At 54.1% G+C, this 16426-nt stretch overlaps 1 protein-coding gene and 1 long non-coding RNA gene across 2 annotated transcripts in view; one reads left to right on the top strand and one right to left on the bottom strand.

The window, feature by feature from the left end:
* Positions 1-13444, bottom strand: part of LOC139177096 (uncharacterized) — a 39749-nt gene extending 26305 nt beyond the window's left edge. Inside the window, exon 1 of the long non-coding RNA XR_011561526.1 lies at positions 12133-13444. This is a non-coding gene — a long non-coding RNA (uncharacterized lncRNA). The remainder of the gene's footprint in view (positions 1-12132) is intronic.
* A 91-nt stretch (positions 13445-13535) lies between these two features.
* The window catches only part of TSHZ3 (teashirt zinc finger homeobox 3), a 70686-nt gene continuing 67795 nt past the window's right edge, over positions 13536-16426 (top strand). Inside the window, exons 1-2 of the mRNA XM_019979980.2 lie at positions 13536-13648; positions 13910-14623. Coding sequence (XP_019835539.2) covers positions 14584-14623 — 40 coding nt within the window. The 5' untranslated portion in view covers positions 13536-13648; positions 13910-14583. The remainder of the gene's footprint in view (positions 13649-13909; positions 14624-16426) is intronic.

The following is a 16426-nucleotide window of genomic DNA, read 5'->3' as shown; positions in this document are numbered from 1 at the left end:
TAGTACATCTTGGAGAAGGCAAAAGGGTGGGGTGAAGGACAGACCAGTGGTTCCTGGCACGGGCAGTGGCAATGAGGGGTAGGAGGATACTTTGACTATGAAAGAGCAGCACAAAGGAGAGTCTGGGGTGATGTGCCTGTGTGCCAAGTCTCTCCAGTCGTACCTACTCTGTGCGACCCCATGGACTGCAGCCCGCCAGGCTTCTCTGTCCATGAGATTCTCTGGGCAAGAATACCTGAGAGGGCTGCCCCACCTCCTGGGATCTTCCTTACCCAGGGACTGAACCCACGTTTCTTACATCTCCTGCATTGGCAGGTGGGTTCTTTACCACCAGTGCCACCTGGGAAGCCTGTTTGGAGCGATGGGACTTCTCCAAATTTTGATTGTGGTGGTGGTTATCTAACTCCATGAATCTGTCGAAACTCAGAGAACTATACACTAAATGAGAGAATTTACTCTATGTAAATTCGAAAACAAAAATTTAAAACCCCGGCAGGCTTGGCAGTGAATGTGTGGCTGCTTGAGGTTGCCCCCCCTCATTCATTTTATCCTATAAGGGATTAAGTCTATCAAGGTATGGTGTTCCCTGGGGATGGTTACTGTCCAAAGTGGCCTCTGAAAACTGAAGGGAAGGATGTAGATTACACGGGCCAGTGACAAAGTTTTTTTTTTTTTAATTATCTTTCCTATTGGATGCGGACAAAGAGGCAAGCAGATTTAATTACCACTTGTGACCACTCTTGAAGTCAAACAAAATACCTTGAGGATGAGATGATGCTGAGAACACAGAGTTAAGAGAGGGGAGAGAAAACTAGGTTCCTGTTTGTATAATTGAGCCAGGATTTACCACTAGACAATTTCCTTAAGCCAGTATAGGCAGGGGGTGCTATTACCTGCAGACTGAAACTTCCTAGGAAATACAATCATCAGCTCATTGAAACACTTCTGTTCTGATCCACAGTTGCAAAGCAACTTGCAGCAAACAGGGCAATAGAGAACCTCTGCGAAACAACAGAAAACATATGCAAAAAAAAAAAAAATGGGAAAAGGACTTGGACAGGAACCTCATGAATAGGGAAATCCAAGTGACCATAAACATCTGGAAAGGCACTCAACCCCATTAGCATTCATGGAAATGCATATTAAACACAGAGAGATAGCAACAGCAACCACTAGATTAGAAAATATTAAAAAGAAGGGGAAGAAAAGCTTGAAATATCACATGTTGACAAGGATGTAGAACAATGGGGACATGTAAAAACACTGCTTGTGGGAGTGAAAATTGGCATAACTACTTTGGAAAACAGTTGGGAATTGTAGATACACATACCCTATGACTTAGCGATCCTGCCCCTACATATATGTGTAACAGACAAGCTCTCCCACATGTGCGTAACACATGAATAAGCATGTTCACAGCAGCATTTTTCATAATAGCCAAAAAAACTGGAAAAAAAGAAAAACCTACTATACTGCAATATATTCATGATCCACAGCTTTAAAAAAGACCAACTGCACACATTCACATGGTCAAGTCTCCAGGTGAAAGAAATAAGACATGAAATGATTCATTCATTACGATTTTCTTTATGCAAAGTTTAAATACAGGCACAGGGGTATTTGTACCGAAGTGTTAAAACTACCAAGCAAGGTAATAAAGCAATGACTACAAAGTAGAGAGGGTGGTGGCCTCTAGGAAAGGTGATGATAATCAGGGGGTAGAGGGATCATTTCTGGTGATTGAGTATGGTGGTTATACAAGTGTTGGTCTTCTAATTATTATCTAAGCCACATATGATTTACACCTTTTTCTACGTTTTTAATGTATCTCATACAGAGAAACATAAGAAGTCAAAAAATAATCACAGACCAGAGAGGTGCCAAGAACCAGTCTGGAGCCTGGAATATGGGCTAAATTTGAGAGAATTCTAGAGAGGTGGTCCCAGAGAGAGACTATCCGGATGGTCACAAGTTTTGCTTTCTTTCAATCAATTTATTCCAGCCAAGGGCTTTTCAGAAGTGTTTGCTTTCAAGTAAAAGTTGAAACCTTTGAAAAGTATCAATTCTGTCTTTTAAGTCTAATGTGTTAATCTGACAGCGTGCTCTTTCAGATTCACTGCAGTTCAGACCAGATCTGTTCCTTACACGAATCGACAAAGACAAGACACAGCTATCTGTATTTGCCTGGAGATCTTTCATCTTAAAATTTCAATCATCAGGGCCAGAAACACAGGAGACCACACCCAATGGCTCTTGAGTAAGCTGTATAGTGCTGGTCCAGGCATTTACTTCACAAAGTTCCCTTGTATACAATTCTTCCATGCTTTTATTTGAGCCTATTAACTTTATTTTAAATATAAATCTAACAAGCCCAGACATCTGTTTCCAGGACTCTTTCAGTTTAGAAAGGTAAAAGCGGCAGAGAACAGCTATGAGAATCCGTGTCACTATGCAAGGAGACAGAAATAAAACATCTTAGGTCTCCTAGGCTTCTGGACACATTTATTGTAGGCACAACAATGAAACGTTAAATTAGAAATTGACTAGACTCTTTTTTTAAAAAATCAGGAAAATGGGCAGTGCATAAGAAACGGTTATCATCCAATCTTTAGCAAATCATATCATTCAAAAAAAGTAAGTTTTATAGATATTTTCCTGCAAAGAAGTCACTCTGTGAGCATGTTGCGATGTTAATCTAAATTCAAGTCTCTAGAAGCATATGTGTGTACACAGATGCAAATATATAGACATACATACATATACTTACACAGATGAATAATGAAAGGTAGAATCTAGAGTGTGCGTGTGTGTGTGTGTGTGTGTGTGCGTGTGCGTGTGTGTGTGTGTGTGTGGTGGTGGTGGTAGTGGACTGAGCCCCGTTAAAGAACTCAAGATTTGGATGGAATTCACCCTGATGGCTGAACAATTATGAAACAGCAGCATCCTCAGAACCAAATGACCTTTTCATCAACTTACAAAACATTAAAGGTTAAAGAATGTTTGAAAGGAAGCTAATACTTTTAAAACATTGGGGAAATTGCCATCTTTTCAAAGACCTGACCAAAATGAGAGCAAAGTGCCAGACAGCATGTGAGCCTTACCATGAGGAGGTGTGACACGTTTGCATTCCCTGCTTCATTCAGAACTATGAATGAATCTACCTCCTCAGGAAAGGAGACAAGGTAGGCCTGGGAGCTACACAGCACGGGAGCTCATGTGAGGAACCCTTAACAGGCTGGCTCCTAATTGCAATTTTGCAGTCACAGTGCTTCCTCTCTCAAGTAGCGATGGCAATGTGAGCAAATCAATGAGAGTGTCAGATTTTCCAGGCTTCTATTTTCCATCTGACCTGGATGGTACAAATTCCAGTCACTACTAACAGGGAAAATAGAAATATCAGCGAGGCTCCTCACTAAACCCATTCCTTTAATTAGCTCCCAGAAAGGCCTGGAGAATCCACCTTACTCGCCCTGCATATGCCCACTCTTCCCAGGAAGTTAGAAGGCCTGTGCCCTGCCCTGCCTTCCGCACCTCCCCGCCTTCTTTCTCCTTGTCCCACTCACAGCACCTGCTTGCAGTATCCTCTGGGGCATCCCACCTCATCCTGTTTTATAAGCTTTTGTCTTCAAGAAGTCTGACCCGGTGGCTGCCCTTCTCACAGGGCTGCAGGAGGGGTCAGCATCACTGGACAACCACTGTATGCCAAGTTTTTCACCAAAGCATCAACATAAATCCATCATCCCAGGGAAGCCTGACTCTACCTGGGAAGTGGGCTCTGCTGTGTGACTCGTCCATGGGCAGACAGCTAGTAACACCATGCCTCTTTCAAACCCTGGTCTAGCCCTGAAAGCTCCCGGGATACAGTGCAAAGAAGTAAAAGCTTCGAAGGACTTCTCTGACTTGGATGAAATTTTTCTTCCCTGATTTTCTACTCAGGGCTGAAGAAGGAGATGAAGGAAGTGAGGCTCACAACGGGGGGCAATCCACTCGAGGTCACTTGGTGAGTTAGGGGCCACCAGCCCAGGCGCTGCCTCACATGGGCAGAGCTTGCACTCATCTGGCGTGTGCACATGTGCAGCCGGCCATGCACTTGGGCCTTCTGTGCTGCTGATCCTACTTTCCCTGCATGCTGTCATGCATCCTGGGCTGGAGAGTCAGCCCTCTTACTTTCTCACCTTCGCTGTCTACCTTCTAGGCTCCTGACATGCCCCAGATAGAATCGTCCTCCAGAGAACGAGCAGCTGGCATTTCTGGACATTTGAGACGGGCATGACTCCTTGACAAATGTCCCTCTTGGAGGATGACTCTGGCCCATTTTCAAGTCTCATTTTTCCTGGCCGACAGGTGAGGCCTGAGGAGCAGGAAGGAGGGATTGTGGGCTGCTGGGAGGTTGAAGGGAGGCTTCCCTGCCACATGACACAGAGTCAGGGGAACTACAAAGACCTTGCTGCTTCTGTGACCGGCAGGCCTTCCTAGTGGGAACCCTAACCCCAGACATTCAAGTCAGTAGGAACTGCAAATTCTCTCGAAAAGCAGGGAGGCCCTTTGGTACCTGAACTTACCCGTTCACCCCCTACTGCCCACCAGTATTCCCAGCAAACCCAGAGCCAGAGCCCCTCTCAGCAGCCAAAACACTCCTAAGCGCCTTAAATGATGTGAAAGACTTCTTATGAATTTACCCCCCCCACATTGGGTCTACAGATTTTAAAGGTATTGATAATATCTCTCAGGTGATGTCACAATTCACTCTCTGTCAAATTTGTATTCAGCACCTACAGTTTTTTTTTTTTTTTTTTTTCTGTGTGTATTTACAAACAGTTAGCCAGCCTGGGTCCAGGTTCTGAGAGCACCCCCTGACCAGGGTGCCCCCTCTCTGGTGAATGGGGCTGGGGAGGATGGCTGCAGATGACTGACTTGAGCTGAGTGTGGCTGCAGAGCAGGGCCTGGAGGGCCCTTCTTGTTGGAACTCACACTCGCCTGCAGCCTGACGACCACCTGCAGACCCCTTGGCAGGGAGCGGGGTGGAGATCAAGCACTCCCCAGGGCAGTCTGTAGCTGGGCCCCAATTCTAATTCCTGCAGAGATGGAGAAAGAGCAACATGCTCACCACTCCACAGCAGAGAAAGACAATTGCACTTTTAAAAACTCTGTACTTTAAAAATATACAAAACAGAAACAGACTCACAGACGTGCAGAAGAGCAGACAGGCGGTTGCCAAGGGAAAAGGGGTGGAGGGAGGGATGGACTAGGAGTTTGGGGTTAGTATAGCCAACTATTGCATTTAGAATGGATAAACCAATTCCTACTTCATAGCACAGGGAACTATATCCAATCTCCTGGGATAAATCATAATGGAAAAAATATTTTTAAAAAAAAGAATGCATATATGCGTATAACTTAGTCACTTTGCTGTACAGCAGAAATCAGTAATACATTGTAGGGCTTCCCTGCTGGCTCAGATGGTAAAGGATCCTCCCGCAATACAGGAGACCTGGGTTCGATCTCTGGGTTGGGGAAGATCCCCTGGAGGAGGGCATGGCAACCCATTTCAGTATTCTTGCCTGGAGAATTCCATAGACAGAGGAGCCTGGCGGGCTACAGTCCATGGGGTCGCACAGAGTCAGACATGACTGAGCGACTAAGCACAGCACAGTAAATCAATTATACATCAATTAAAAGTGTGTGTATAGGCCTGCAGGGGCATGGTGGGCCCCGGGGTACTTGGAATGATGGGCCATGGGAGGTGGTGGGAAAGAAGAGATGCTGAGCAGAAAGAACTATCTGCTGGTCCCTGATGGAAGCGAATCCAGCGTCCCAGGCAAAGGTCTCCACTGAGTCCTGAGCCACAGGCAGAACCAGGTCAGAAGGCCTGCAGATTCTCCTCGTTCCTTAGAGACCAAAGGTCAGTATCAGGGCCGGGTCAGTCCCTTCTGACCCTGGCACACTCCCTTATTTCCACATTCTTCCTGAAGGATGCTATAGACAGGTCCCTCCTTGCATGCCTTTGCACATTGACAGGAGCTCCTGCCTAGGGGGTTGGGCGCTTCCTTCAGGATGCGCTTTTCCAGGGGAGGAGTCCTGTAGCTGACGCCAGTTGTCAGCACACCCACCTGAACAGCCTGCTCAGGCTTTCCCGGGGGGCCAGGCTCCGGCAGCACCCCAACTCCCAGTCCCAGCTTCCAGTGGGCCTGACCTGCATGGGCATACAGTCCTCTGCTCAGTGCAAGTTGGATTTGTCTGCTTCAGAATTTCAATATTGGAGGGCTTTGAAGAGGGTGGTCAAGATCCGGGATGGGCAAGTGTCTTATCTTGGAGTTAATCCCAATGGAACACACGTTTCACGCAAACGCTAGATTTGTTACCGGAACCTACAGAAGGGAGTTGGAGTGAAGGCGCTAGAGCTTTTCTTAAACCCCTCTTTGGCGTCACCACCTGCCTCTGCTATCCAACTGCAAGCGAAGAGTGCAGAGACCTAGTCTTCCAGGTGATAAGAGCACTCCGGCCCACTGCCTCTCCCCTCTCTCATTCCTGGGGTGGGTGGGGCTGCCCCCCGGCCTGCCTCTAGAGGGCGCTGTTGGAGAGGTGGTACCGCCAGCTGCAGCCTCGGGCTCAAAGAGGGCGCCCCAGGGACTCCACCCCTAACCCCTGGCCTAATTTGAATATTTCATTGGCTGCAGCCAGTCTGGTCAATTTATCATGCAAATACGGGTGCCCTCGCGCCAGAGAGGAGCCACCGCCCGCGCAGGAGAGCGGCGCCCGATTGGTGGCCGAGACAGCTGCATTTGTAATATTTTTCTTTGGGCATTAGAGTCATTTACCAATGCCATCGCCGCAACTCGAGGCACTGAATCACAAGCCACTTAAAGGTTTTTATTGGCAGCTTTGAAACTTCTTAACATGTTCTTTTGTTTTAAACCAAGTATCAACCTATTGCTGACCGCCCACCCTCCCCCCCCACTCCCCTGCCCGCCCTAAAAAAACCTGCAGCAGCTACAAACTACTTTGTTCCCTCTCAATCTGTGCACTGGGTGACCGCTTCTGCCGTGTCACAGCGAGGAGGACTAGACCTCTTTGGGATGAACACTTGGTAGACTTGAAATAAATAATCTTGGCAAATTCTTATGGGGTCCAGACACAACTGATAGCAGACAAACAACAAGGAACCAGAGAGCAACAGGAAGAAAGAGGAGGAAGATTTGGGAAAGAAAAGTGGCAGAAAGATGAAGAGGGAAGGGAGAATTCAGAGCTGCTCTGTGAAAGAGGAAATTCTTGGAGTTATCAAAGCTGCCGAAAAAAAGAGACTATCCGCATACAAAGAAACTCAACCTGCTGGCCGCCCCGTCCCGAAGAATTCTGGGTTTGCTATTCTAGAAACACAAGTGCTATGCACCCAAGTTTCAAGAAATAAAAATGACAGGAACGAGGTCCCAGCCCAGTATCCCTCTCTTGTACCTGCCCTACTGAGAATTGCGCCCGGTCTCGATTTTCCCCGTTTGGAAATTCAGCGACAAACACAAAAACCATAATATATAAGATAGAAAAGAAGAGCTATTAAAGAAGAGAAAGAGAAAACGAAATTCCTCCACGTTTTGCAAATTCCCCGGCTAGTTAATGAGGTCACCAGGCTTGCAACGCTGGGCTGTCTGGTTTGAGAAGACCTGGTGGCTTGATTTCTGAGACCTCCTCCTCTCCCGGGTTCTTGCATTGGACGAGCCTGAGCTCAGCCTCGCGGTGATTCACAAGCAGGATTCTGTCCGCGGAACTTGTTTGCATCCGCGAGGGAAGAGCTGGGCACCTCTGCTTTTCAGCTAGCAAAGAGCTGCTTGCTTCCAGCCAGGGGCGAGCCCCACAGTGGCTGCTACTGCGTTGAGTGTAGAGTTTTTTTTTCCTTAAGCTTTGCCTAAATGGTTTATAAAAATCCACTTCACCCAGAGTGGGAAAAAACACGCCTCGCTGTAGCGAGTAATTCTGGAATTCCCCGAGCAACTCAGGTCAACGCAAGGGATTTGATCAAAAGGCATTTTGCCAGTAATTGTGTCCTCCAAGCTGGTCTTAATGTATATCTGTCTTAGACAGAAACACGAAGACTTTCTACTTTTTTTAATATTAGATCTCCTAAAAAAAGTTTTTTTGAAAAGTTCGGTAAAGGATTAGGTTTGAAAGATAATTATGTGAAAAGGGGGAGCGGAGTCTAAACTGTGCTCCCCAAGTCTGAAAATCCGGTACTGAGAGCAGAGGAGAGCCCCAGGGTGTTAGGGACGGAAAATCCCCAGCAGGTCTTGGGAAACCCCAGAAAGTAGTCCCTACCAATCACCCAGCTAGGAGATGGGTCTGTAGGCATACCCGATTCCCTTCCAATAACGGCGTTCCCTCCCTCCCTGTTAGGTACATAGCTTTTAATTTTTGTTTTTAAAGATGCTTATAATTGCCTGGAAATCCCAAGTCTGGGGGCGGGTGGGGGGAGGGAGGGGGAAATGAGACATCAAGGAGGGGACATGCTGGCTCTAGCTTTCTAGGGGGCATGACTGGGTCAGCTTCCATCCAAAGTTCAGGAAGTCCCAGTCATGCCCAGTTCAGGGATGGCCCCGGGCAGCCTTGCTCTGCCCCGCCCCAGCAGAGAGCGGATCTCAAAGCTGGCCAGGGAAGATCAAAGGTGCTTTTTGCCTTTGAGTCGGGTGGTCCTGGTGGGATTGCCAGACCTGCAGAGAGCAGAGTTGCAAAGTTGGGCCAGACCTCTGTGTTGGAAACACAGAAATTTACCAAGTAGGAAGCCCGCTCTGGGGAGGAAGGGTTGATAGCCTGTGTACCCAAGTGTTTGGGGAGTGGGATGGCGGGGACTGGGGAGATTCACATTCTCAGCACCAATTCTTGGGCCAAGAGAAGTCTCCTACTTTTCTTCCAGGAGTGCCTTGCCCCGCCCCCAGCTCCCATCCCTGGGAGCCTGAAGTAGCTCCCCCGAGGCCCCACAGAAGTGGCATTAATATACCGCTCCGATTTTCCAAGGTTTATTTCACGTCAAAACTGTAAAAGTTCTTGGGAGAATTTACAGACAAAACATCTGGTTCGTTAAAACAAAGCTACCGGAAAAAGAGAAACAAACTTCGCTGCTGTATAAATGCACTTTTAGCAAACAATTTACCGCCTGGCTAGGGCCTGGCCCCAGGGTCCGAATTCTTCCCGCCACGACAGGGGCTGAGGTCCTGGGCCCAATCCCTGGCTGAGGTATGCAGGTGGTGGCAGTCCGCCTCTCAGCACCCAGGGTATCTCCTCCTGCCTAGCCCAGGTTGTGGTGACAAGGAATGTCAAAGGGTCCAGACCAGAGCGCCGACGTTCCAGGCGGGCGACGGCTGGAGAGCCCTCGCTGCCGCCTCGTCCCGCTGGCACTGGGCTCCCCAAGGGCCCACCGGCGGGCCAGATGCCCTCACACCTTGACATGGGGTGTAGTCTCCCAGAGGGCGTTGTCCCTGCGGGCTGCCCGCGCCTCCTCCAGACAACCCTTCTCTAAGGTCTATGTTTAGACCCCTGGGTCCCAAGCCCGCCCTGGCTACCCGGCCTGGATAGCCAGCTGCAAGGATGCCTTCTTTGCGGAGGTCTTTTTCCTTCTGGCCATCCCAAATGGGGACACACTTAATTCAGCCTGGTTTGGGACCGGCGGGCTGTCACTCAGCACTCAACCGCACCTTGAAGACAACCTCGGCTGCCTCCAGGCGGTGGCCCGCCTGCTCCTTCCCCAGCGCGAACTTCCTGACTCCTCGCGCCGCCCGCCGCGGTCAGGATCCTCGCCCCTCCACCGCACACTTGTTTCGAATCACACGCCTGCGTACTTCTCCCCTTTCCGACTTCTCCCGGCTAGGCTCGGGTTAGCCAAGGACAAAAGCGCTCCCGGGATGGGAGAGACCCGCTCAGGTGGGCCCGGCACTGCCGCCTGGGGTCCGTGAGTTCCGGGAGCTGGAGTCGGGCTTCTAACCCTTTGACCTGAAGGAAAGGCTGTTGGGACCATTTGAAGTGAACAGGGCTCCGAATCCCGCCGCAGAGGAGGAGCGGGGTTGCATTGCGCCCGAGGAGCAATCTTGGGAGTCAGGAGTTGTCTTCATGGCCCCTGGGAATTTGGGGGGCTCTTAACAGGGTGGTCCAGCTGATCGCAATGGGAGCCGCCAGTTTCCCCTACAGGCGGTTGCCACCGGACATTTTGGTATCTCCCCACTGTCCCTCAGCCCCCTTCTCCTTTTATTTTTAGGGGTGTAAAAAATTATTCTCAGAAACACGGCACTTCCCAGAGGGGGCCACTTTTTGCGTGACTCACGCGGCTAAGTAGTTACCAGGTGCTTCTGCAGGGCAGAACCGTATTGTGGCTTTTCAAAGGAAAGGTCTCTGCAACTCTTCAGAGTAGGGTACAAAGATTTCTGCACAGTGTGCCTTCTACAGAATTCTAGGTCCTCTGCCAGGCGCGGGCTTTTCCGCCCTCTAGTCTAGCGTGGAAATGATTCAGCTGCTGGATGCGGTGCGCGAAGCCGGCACCCTAGAGCGCGGACCGTCCTTCCCAAGGAAGGAGCCCCAGCTAGCGCCGCCTCAGCGGTCTCTGGCCTCCTCCTGAACCGCGCAGGCCTGGGAGCATGCCTGAAACCGGTTTCTGTATCCCTCCGAACTCGGGAATCGCGGAACCATGAGACGCGCAGGTTTGACCCGCGTGTGTAGTCGACTCGGAGGGACCGAACTCACCAGGCACCGGACAGATATATTTTCAGTAGTAATAACACAAATATATCAGGGGAAGTGCCAGGGACAGCCGCCCCACAGATGTCCCAGGAGGAGGTTCTACGTACACTCTTCCTCTTAAGTTCTTGGGAGGACATGAAAGGCCCCTGGCCCGGCCAGATTGATCCTATGATCAGGGACATATGTGAAGGTGTCTGTCTTCTGGATCTTGGGTTAGGGGACGATAGGGAAAAGCAAGAAGCAGAAGCAGGGGAGCAGGCCACCACCGTCCGGGGTCAGCACTCTTGGGGAATGGTCGGCAACTCCCTGCAAAGCACTGGCTTCTCCAACTTATGACCCCGTTCTCTCTCCCTCTGTAAATAACATGTGAATTACAGACATACTGCCACCCAGAAACTATTTCTCCCTAAATCGAGCTCATAGTTCTCACTCGAATCCATGAGAACCCATGGATCCCTCCTCTTTCTTCCCTTCTTGTCTCCTCACTGTCAGGCCATGGTACCAAGCAGCCAGGCGGGGCCTGGCAAACTTGTAGATTGAGACCTTTTGGCTAACACCTGCCTGGCGACCTCGACACCCTTGGACTCGGCCAAGCTGAAGATTTAAGCCACGGAGCTGAGGTAGCTTCCAGGTCTATATCGTGCTTGCTGCGGATTTGGGAAACCTACCTCCCTTCTTTCCTATGCCACACCCAGTCCACAGAAAAGGGGCAGAGAACTTGGCAGAATGCAAGGGCTTGGTTGACACTGTTCCCCTGCACCTGTCCCATCCCTAGAATGGCCTGCAAAACTAATCATGTTTAGAGATCCCGATATTAAACTGGGTAGGTGTAGCTAAAAGATCCCCGTAGAGATCAGGGTTCCAAGCTGTGCCAAGCCGGACCGGAACCTTGTTTTCGTGCCCCGGCAAAGTAGCGCGGTCGCAATATGCACCCCGCATAGCCCGTGTTGTGCGTGACGGGCTGTCGCGGCGATGTGCAGCTCATTGACACTGATGGATGCGCCAATGGTTGGACGGACAGATGTTGGGGCGGATCGCACTGCGCGCAGTGCCTGAGCGGGGGAGGGCGAGGCAGCGATCGGGCGGTGGCTGCGGGCTACGCTGAGACCGGAGCTCAGGCCACGGCCGACAGGGGGAGAGGGCGGAGGGAACTGAGATTTGGAAAGCTGCGCCGGGAAGGAGAGGAGGAGGGGGAGCACGAGCCAGGGCGAAAGTCTCAGCCTTCCGTGCACGGTGCTCAGTGCTGTGCACTCGCTACAACCCGTGGACCCAAGCGGGCGCTCGGCGTGTGGAAGGTGAGTCAGGGCGGCAGGAGGTGACCTCCCGCGGCGCCTACTCTCCTTCAGGCAAGTGGTGATCAGTGCCGCAACCAGAATCCTAGAATCCTGAGGCCGCGGGCGGCGTCTGCCAACTCACCGTTTTCTCCTTCGCAAGAAGCGTTTCACGCCCCACGGCCGCGTCTCCCGGGCCTGGAGGGGCAGTTGCTCTGGCCTCTGCGGCCGCAGGCACCAACTCCGCGCCACGCGCCCGCCCCACGCACGAGGCCAGCCCGGGGCCCAGCTGCAGCCAAACTCCAACTCCCCGCAACCGCCCAGGGTCCGCATCCCGCAACTCCGTGCGCTCCTGCGCACGCCAAGGCGCAGGAGGCGGCTTTATAGCCCCGGAGGACGGCGGCAGCACATCTGCATTCAGGGAGGCGTCTGGACCGAGCCCAAGCCCGCAGGCTGGGGGCGAGCGGAGACTTTTGATCTTACCGTCAGGGTGAGATCGAGGTCTCCTGGTCTAAAAGAAAAGAAAGTATGCCTGTGAACTTTTAAAACAAACTTGCAAAAAACAATCACAAGGAAAAAATAAAGAGAAGAGGGGGCAGAAGAAGAGAGGAAAGAGACTAAAAAAGAAACATAAGGGGGGGGGGGTGGTGGTAGGGAAAGACGGGAGAAGGCCGGGGTTTGCAGCTCCCAGAGCGCTCAGGCAGTCAGTCCCAGGGCGCGGGGCTTCGGCCCTCGCCCGGACTCTCGCACGCGGCTCACAGGGTACTCCCAGGGCCCCAGCGGCGCGCCCAGAAGCAGCACCGCCTAAGGGGCCGTGGGTCTGGCGGCCGCCCCCGCACTCCCGCCACCGCCGCCCGGCAGCGCCCGGAGCCAGCCCCGCCGCTGCCGCCCCATTCCCGGCCCAAGAGCTGGCCCAGGGAGACGCAATCGAGCCCGCAGCGCATCGATGCGCCGCCGCCCGCGCCGCTCCGGCTCCGGCTCCCGCTCAGCCGCCGCTGCCCTGGGGTCGTCCCATTGAGCTCCGGCCCACCCGCGCCCTCGCGGCCGCCAGTAAGTGAGCCCTCTTTGCCCCGCTGCCAACTCAGCCCTGCCAGCTCCTCCTCTCCACGATCCGCCGGGCTGGCCCGAGCCTCGGCGACCCCAATCACCCAATCAATAATCAATTCTTTTTGCCCAATACTGCCGGAAGGCCAGGCACTGGGCGCGGTAGCCCCTCTCGGGGCGCCCCGGAGCGGGGGATGGGCTTGAGAGTCTGAGCTCCTGCCCCCGCCCCCGTCCCGCCCTCAGATCTGCCAGAGCCCGTGGTTGGGGGCGCGGTCCGGCGCCTAGGGGGCGAGGGACGGGGTGGAGGTACCGTGATCTTCCCAGTCTGGAGAGGAAACTTAAGAGGCACCCCCTCCCTCGCCCACCCCCGGGACGGGCCCGGGAAAGTTTGCCCGGGAAAAAAAAAAAAAAAATTGGGGGAAGTGGCGGCGGCGGGTCCCGGGGGAGGAGCTCGGGAGGCGCGCGGGGTCTGAGAGCAGCCCCCACCCGCTCCAACCCGCGCCCGCCTCCTCCCCCGAGGGCGCCGGCGCCCGCCCGCGGGCCCTGGCATCCCCGGGGTGCGCGGGCCCAGGCCCGGGGTCTGAGCTGGGGGCTTTGGACGCGGCATGTGGAAAGGAGTACGGCCCGGGAGTGGCAGCGGGGGATAGCCAGGGGGCGAGGCCGGGTGGGGAAGAGGGGCAGGCGGGAGTAGCTAGTGCCCCGGGACAGGCTCGGCCGAGCCGGCGCCGCGCCCCTGCGTGCGCGCAAGGGGCGGAGGCGGAGGGGCGGCACCCCCTCCCAGGACTGGGCGGGGGTCCTAGACAGGCTCGGGGCCGGGAGTGGGGGCGCGGCGCCCCCGCGGGCGGGCGAGTGACACGATCATCTCCTTTTCCTTTAAGCTTGCCTGTTGCCGACGCCGCCGCTCCAGCCGCGCCGCGGGCAGAAGACTGGACCGCTGAGCCCCGGGCCGCGGCGGCGGCGGCGGCTGAGCGCCCCCACCGATGCCGTGACCCTCCTGCCCGGGGGCGGGGACCCGGGCTTCACCGGCCGGGGCCGCTCCGGTGCGCCTCCTCCCACCCCTCTGCCCGCCTTCTCCCCCCACTCCCCGCCCCCCGGCCCCGAACCCCGCGCACCTCGTCTGGGGACGGGGCGGGGGGTGGGGGGGCAGGGCTGCCGCTCCTCTCCGCCCCTCCTCCTCCGGCCTCTGGAGCGATTTGTCAAACTTCCCATTCCGCCGGCAGCGCGGTCCTCCTCCTCCTCCTCCTCCTCCTCCTTCACCACCTCCTCCTCCTCTGCCTCCTCCTCCCCCCGCGCTCCTCCCTCCCCGCGCCTCCCTCGCCCGCCCTCCTTCTTCCCTCCGCACGTTCGGGGATCGCGGCGGAGCGCGGAGCGGGGGGGACGCGGAGAGCCGGGGCGCAGCAGCATCCTGCGGGCGGCCGCTCTCCGGGGGGGAGGCTGAGAGCCGGCCCGCCTCGCCCCCCCGCGGGCCCGCCGCCCCTCCCTCCCTCCCTCTCAGCCCGGCAGCGGCGGCGGCGGCGGCGGCGGCGGCAGTGGCAGTCGCCGGAGGAGCATCATGCCGAGGAGGAAGCAGCAGGCGCCCCGGCGCGCAGCAGGTACGAGCCGCTTCCCCTTCCTCCTCTTCTCCGCCTCCTCTTCCTCTCCTCGCCCCGCGTCTCCAGCCGGCGGCGACCCCGCTCCTTGCCCCGCTCCTTGCCCCGCTCCTTGCCCCTCTCGCTCTGGCCACGCAGAGTAACTCCGGGGCGCCGGGCTTTCTCACCGCTCTCCTGTCTGGTGCGTGCGCCCGCCTCGCGGACCGGCGCCCCCCGGACGCCCCGCTGCGCTCTGCCGCCGCCCCCCTGCTCCCCTTCCCGCTCGCACCCACTTCGGGAACCGCGCTCGCCCGCGGCGAACTGAGCGGGGCTGAGTCCTGCCTCCTCTGCTCCCCGCCTGGCCGCCGAGGGGGTGGAAAGGAGCCCTCTTCTGTCTCTTTCTGTGGGGGGCGGGCGGGGTCACCTGAGTTCCCCGGGACACCTTCTGTGTCCTCTCGCGGCCGGCCGGCGGGGGACTGCCCGGTGTCTGCCGAGCGAAAGAGAGCGAACGAGTGAGCGAGTGGGTCCCTTTGGCCACCTTACTGCTAATCCGATTGATTCTTCATTTATTGGGCCCAAACCGGGCACAGCGGTGGAAACCAGAGCGCACAGGGTCTGGGTATTGTCAGATGACTGTCAAGGCGATGTTAGATGCTGGCGTTCTCTTTACCCTGGTTTGTTTTCGCTCACCCCCACCTTCTCCTTCTACTGCTTCTCCCATCCTCATTTCCTCCTGGCACTTAGTTCTGGGACGTATCTGAGTACTTTCTTCGCCGCCCCCCACCACCCCCCCACCCCGCTCCTTTTTTTTCTCTCTTTTTTTTTTCCCAGGAGTGTCAACTCCTGTTAAGACTGAGCCGATTTTTTTTTTTTTTTTCTTTTCTGGAAAAAGCATCATTGAAAGCAAAACAAAACCCACACACATAACATTATTTTGCAATAATGTCAGTTGGGGGCATGTTGCTTGGAAGAAGGGTTTCTGGCCCTTTGCCACCCTTGATTTGATGACTGATTGATCGCCCGTCATGCTGCTGCCTTTGATCTATTCATTCCCAATAAACATCAATAAATCACTCGAAATGGTGAGGCCAAGCTCTGTGACGTCACTCGGGCCCTGTCAGTGCAACTTCTGGGATTTGGGGCGGACTGCTGAGAGGACCACATATGGACGGGATGTATTTTGATATGAGTAACACTCAGATGTGCAGAGGTTCAGATGCTGCCTGAAGGGGAGGGTTGCGTGGAGGTTCATTTCTTTTTTTCTTCTCTTCCTTTCTTTTCTGTTCTTTTTGTGGAAGAAGGGAGGACAGGGAGCAGGGTCAGGGCTTTGCCTGGCGCCCTTCTGGAATGAAGGCACTGTAACCATGCCACCGGTGAGTGCCTGTAGTGGCAGTGGGAATGATGGTGGTGGTCACTTCCATGGCTTCAGCGGGCATTGCCAGTGGAGCTCACACACTGGCTGCACTCTGAACTTGAGTCTTCTCACACAGGGTCACAGAGAGAGAACGCTGTTCTTTCTTCTCCCAGAAATGTACTGACCTGTTAGTGTCCAAAAGAAATTGTTGAAGAAAACAGACTTGGTTTGGGGCATATGTTGCCGATTTTGCTCTCTCCTCAGAGTTACCCAAATTTACAAAGTTTGAAAATCACAGTCGTGGTTGTAGGGAGGGTGCCACCTCTCAAGTCACCTTCTGGCTGGTGCTTTTTTGCCCATCCCATCTTCTACTTTAAATTCCAAGCTCAAGCAATGAGCTTATCTACTCAAAATAAACTCTCAAAGTTTGGAGGACTCCTTTACAAAGTTGGACAGTAGGAGTGTCTTGGGCT

This window comes from Bos indicus, chromosome 18, assembly GCF_029378745.1.
Source record: "Bos indicus isolate NIAB-ARS_2022 breed Sahiwal x Tharparkar chromosome 18, NIAB-ARS_B.indTharparkar_mat_pri_1.0, whole genome shotgun sequence".
In the NCBI taxonomy this organism is placed as follows: domain Eukaryota; kingdom Metazoa; phylum Chordata; class Mammalia; order Artiodactyla; family Bovidae; genus Bos; species Bos indicus.
Note: the sequence above shows the minus strand (reverse complement) of the source record. Positions and strands in the feature narration are given on the sequence as shown.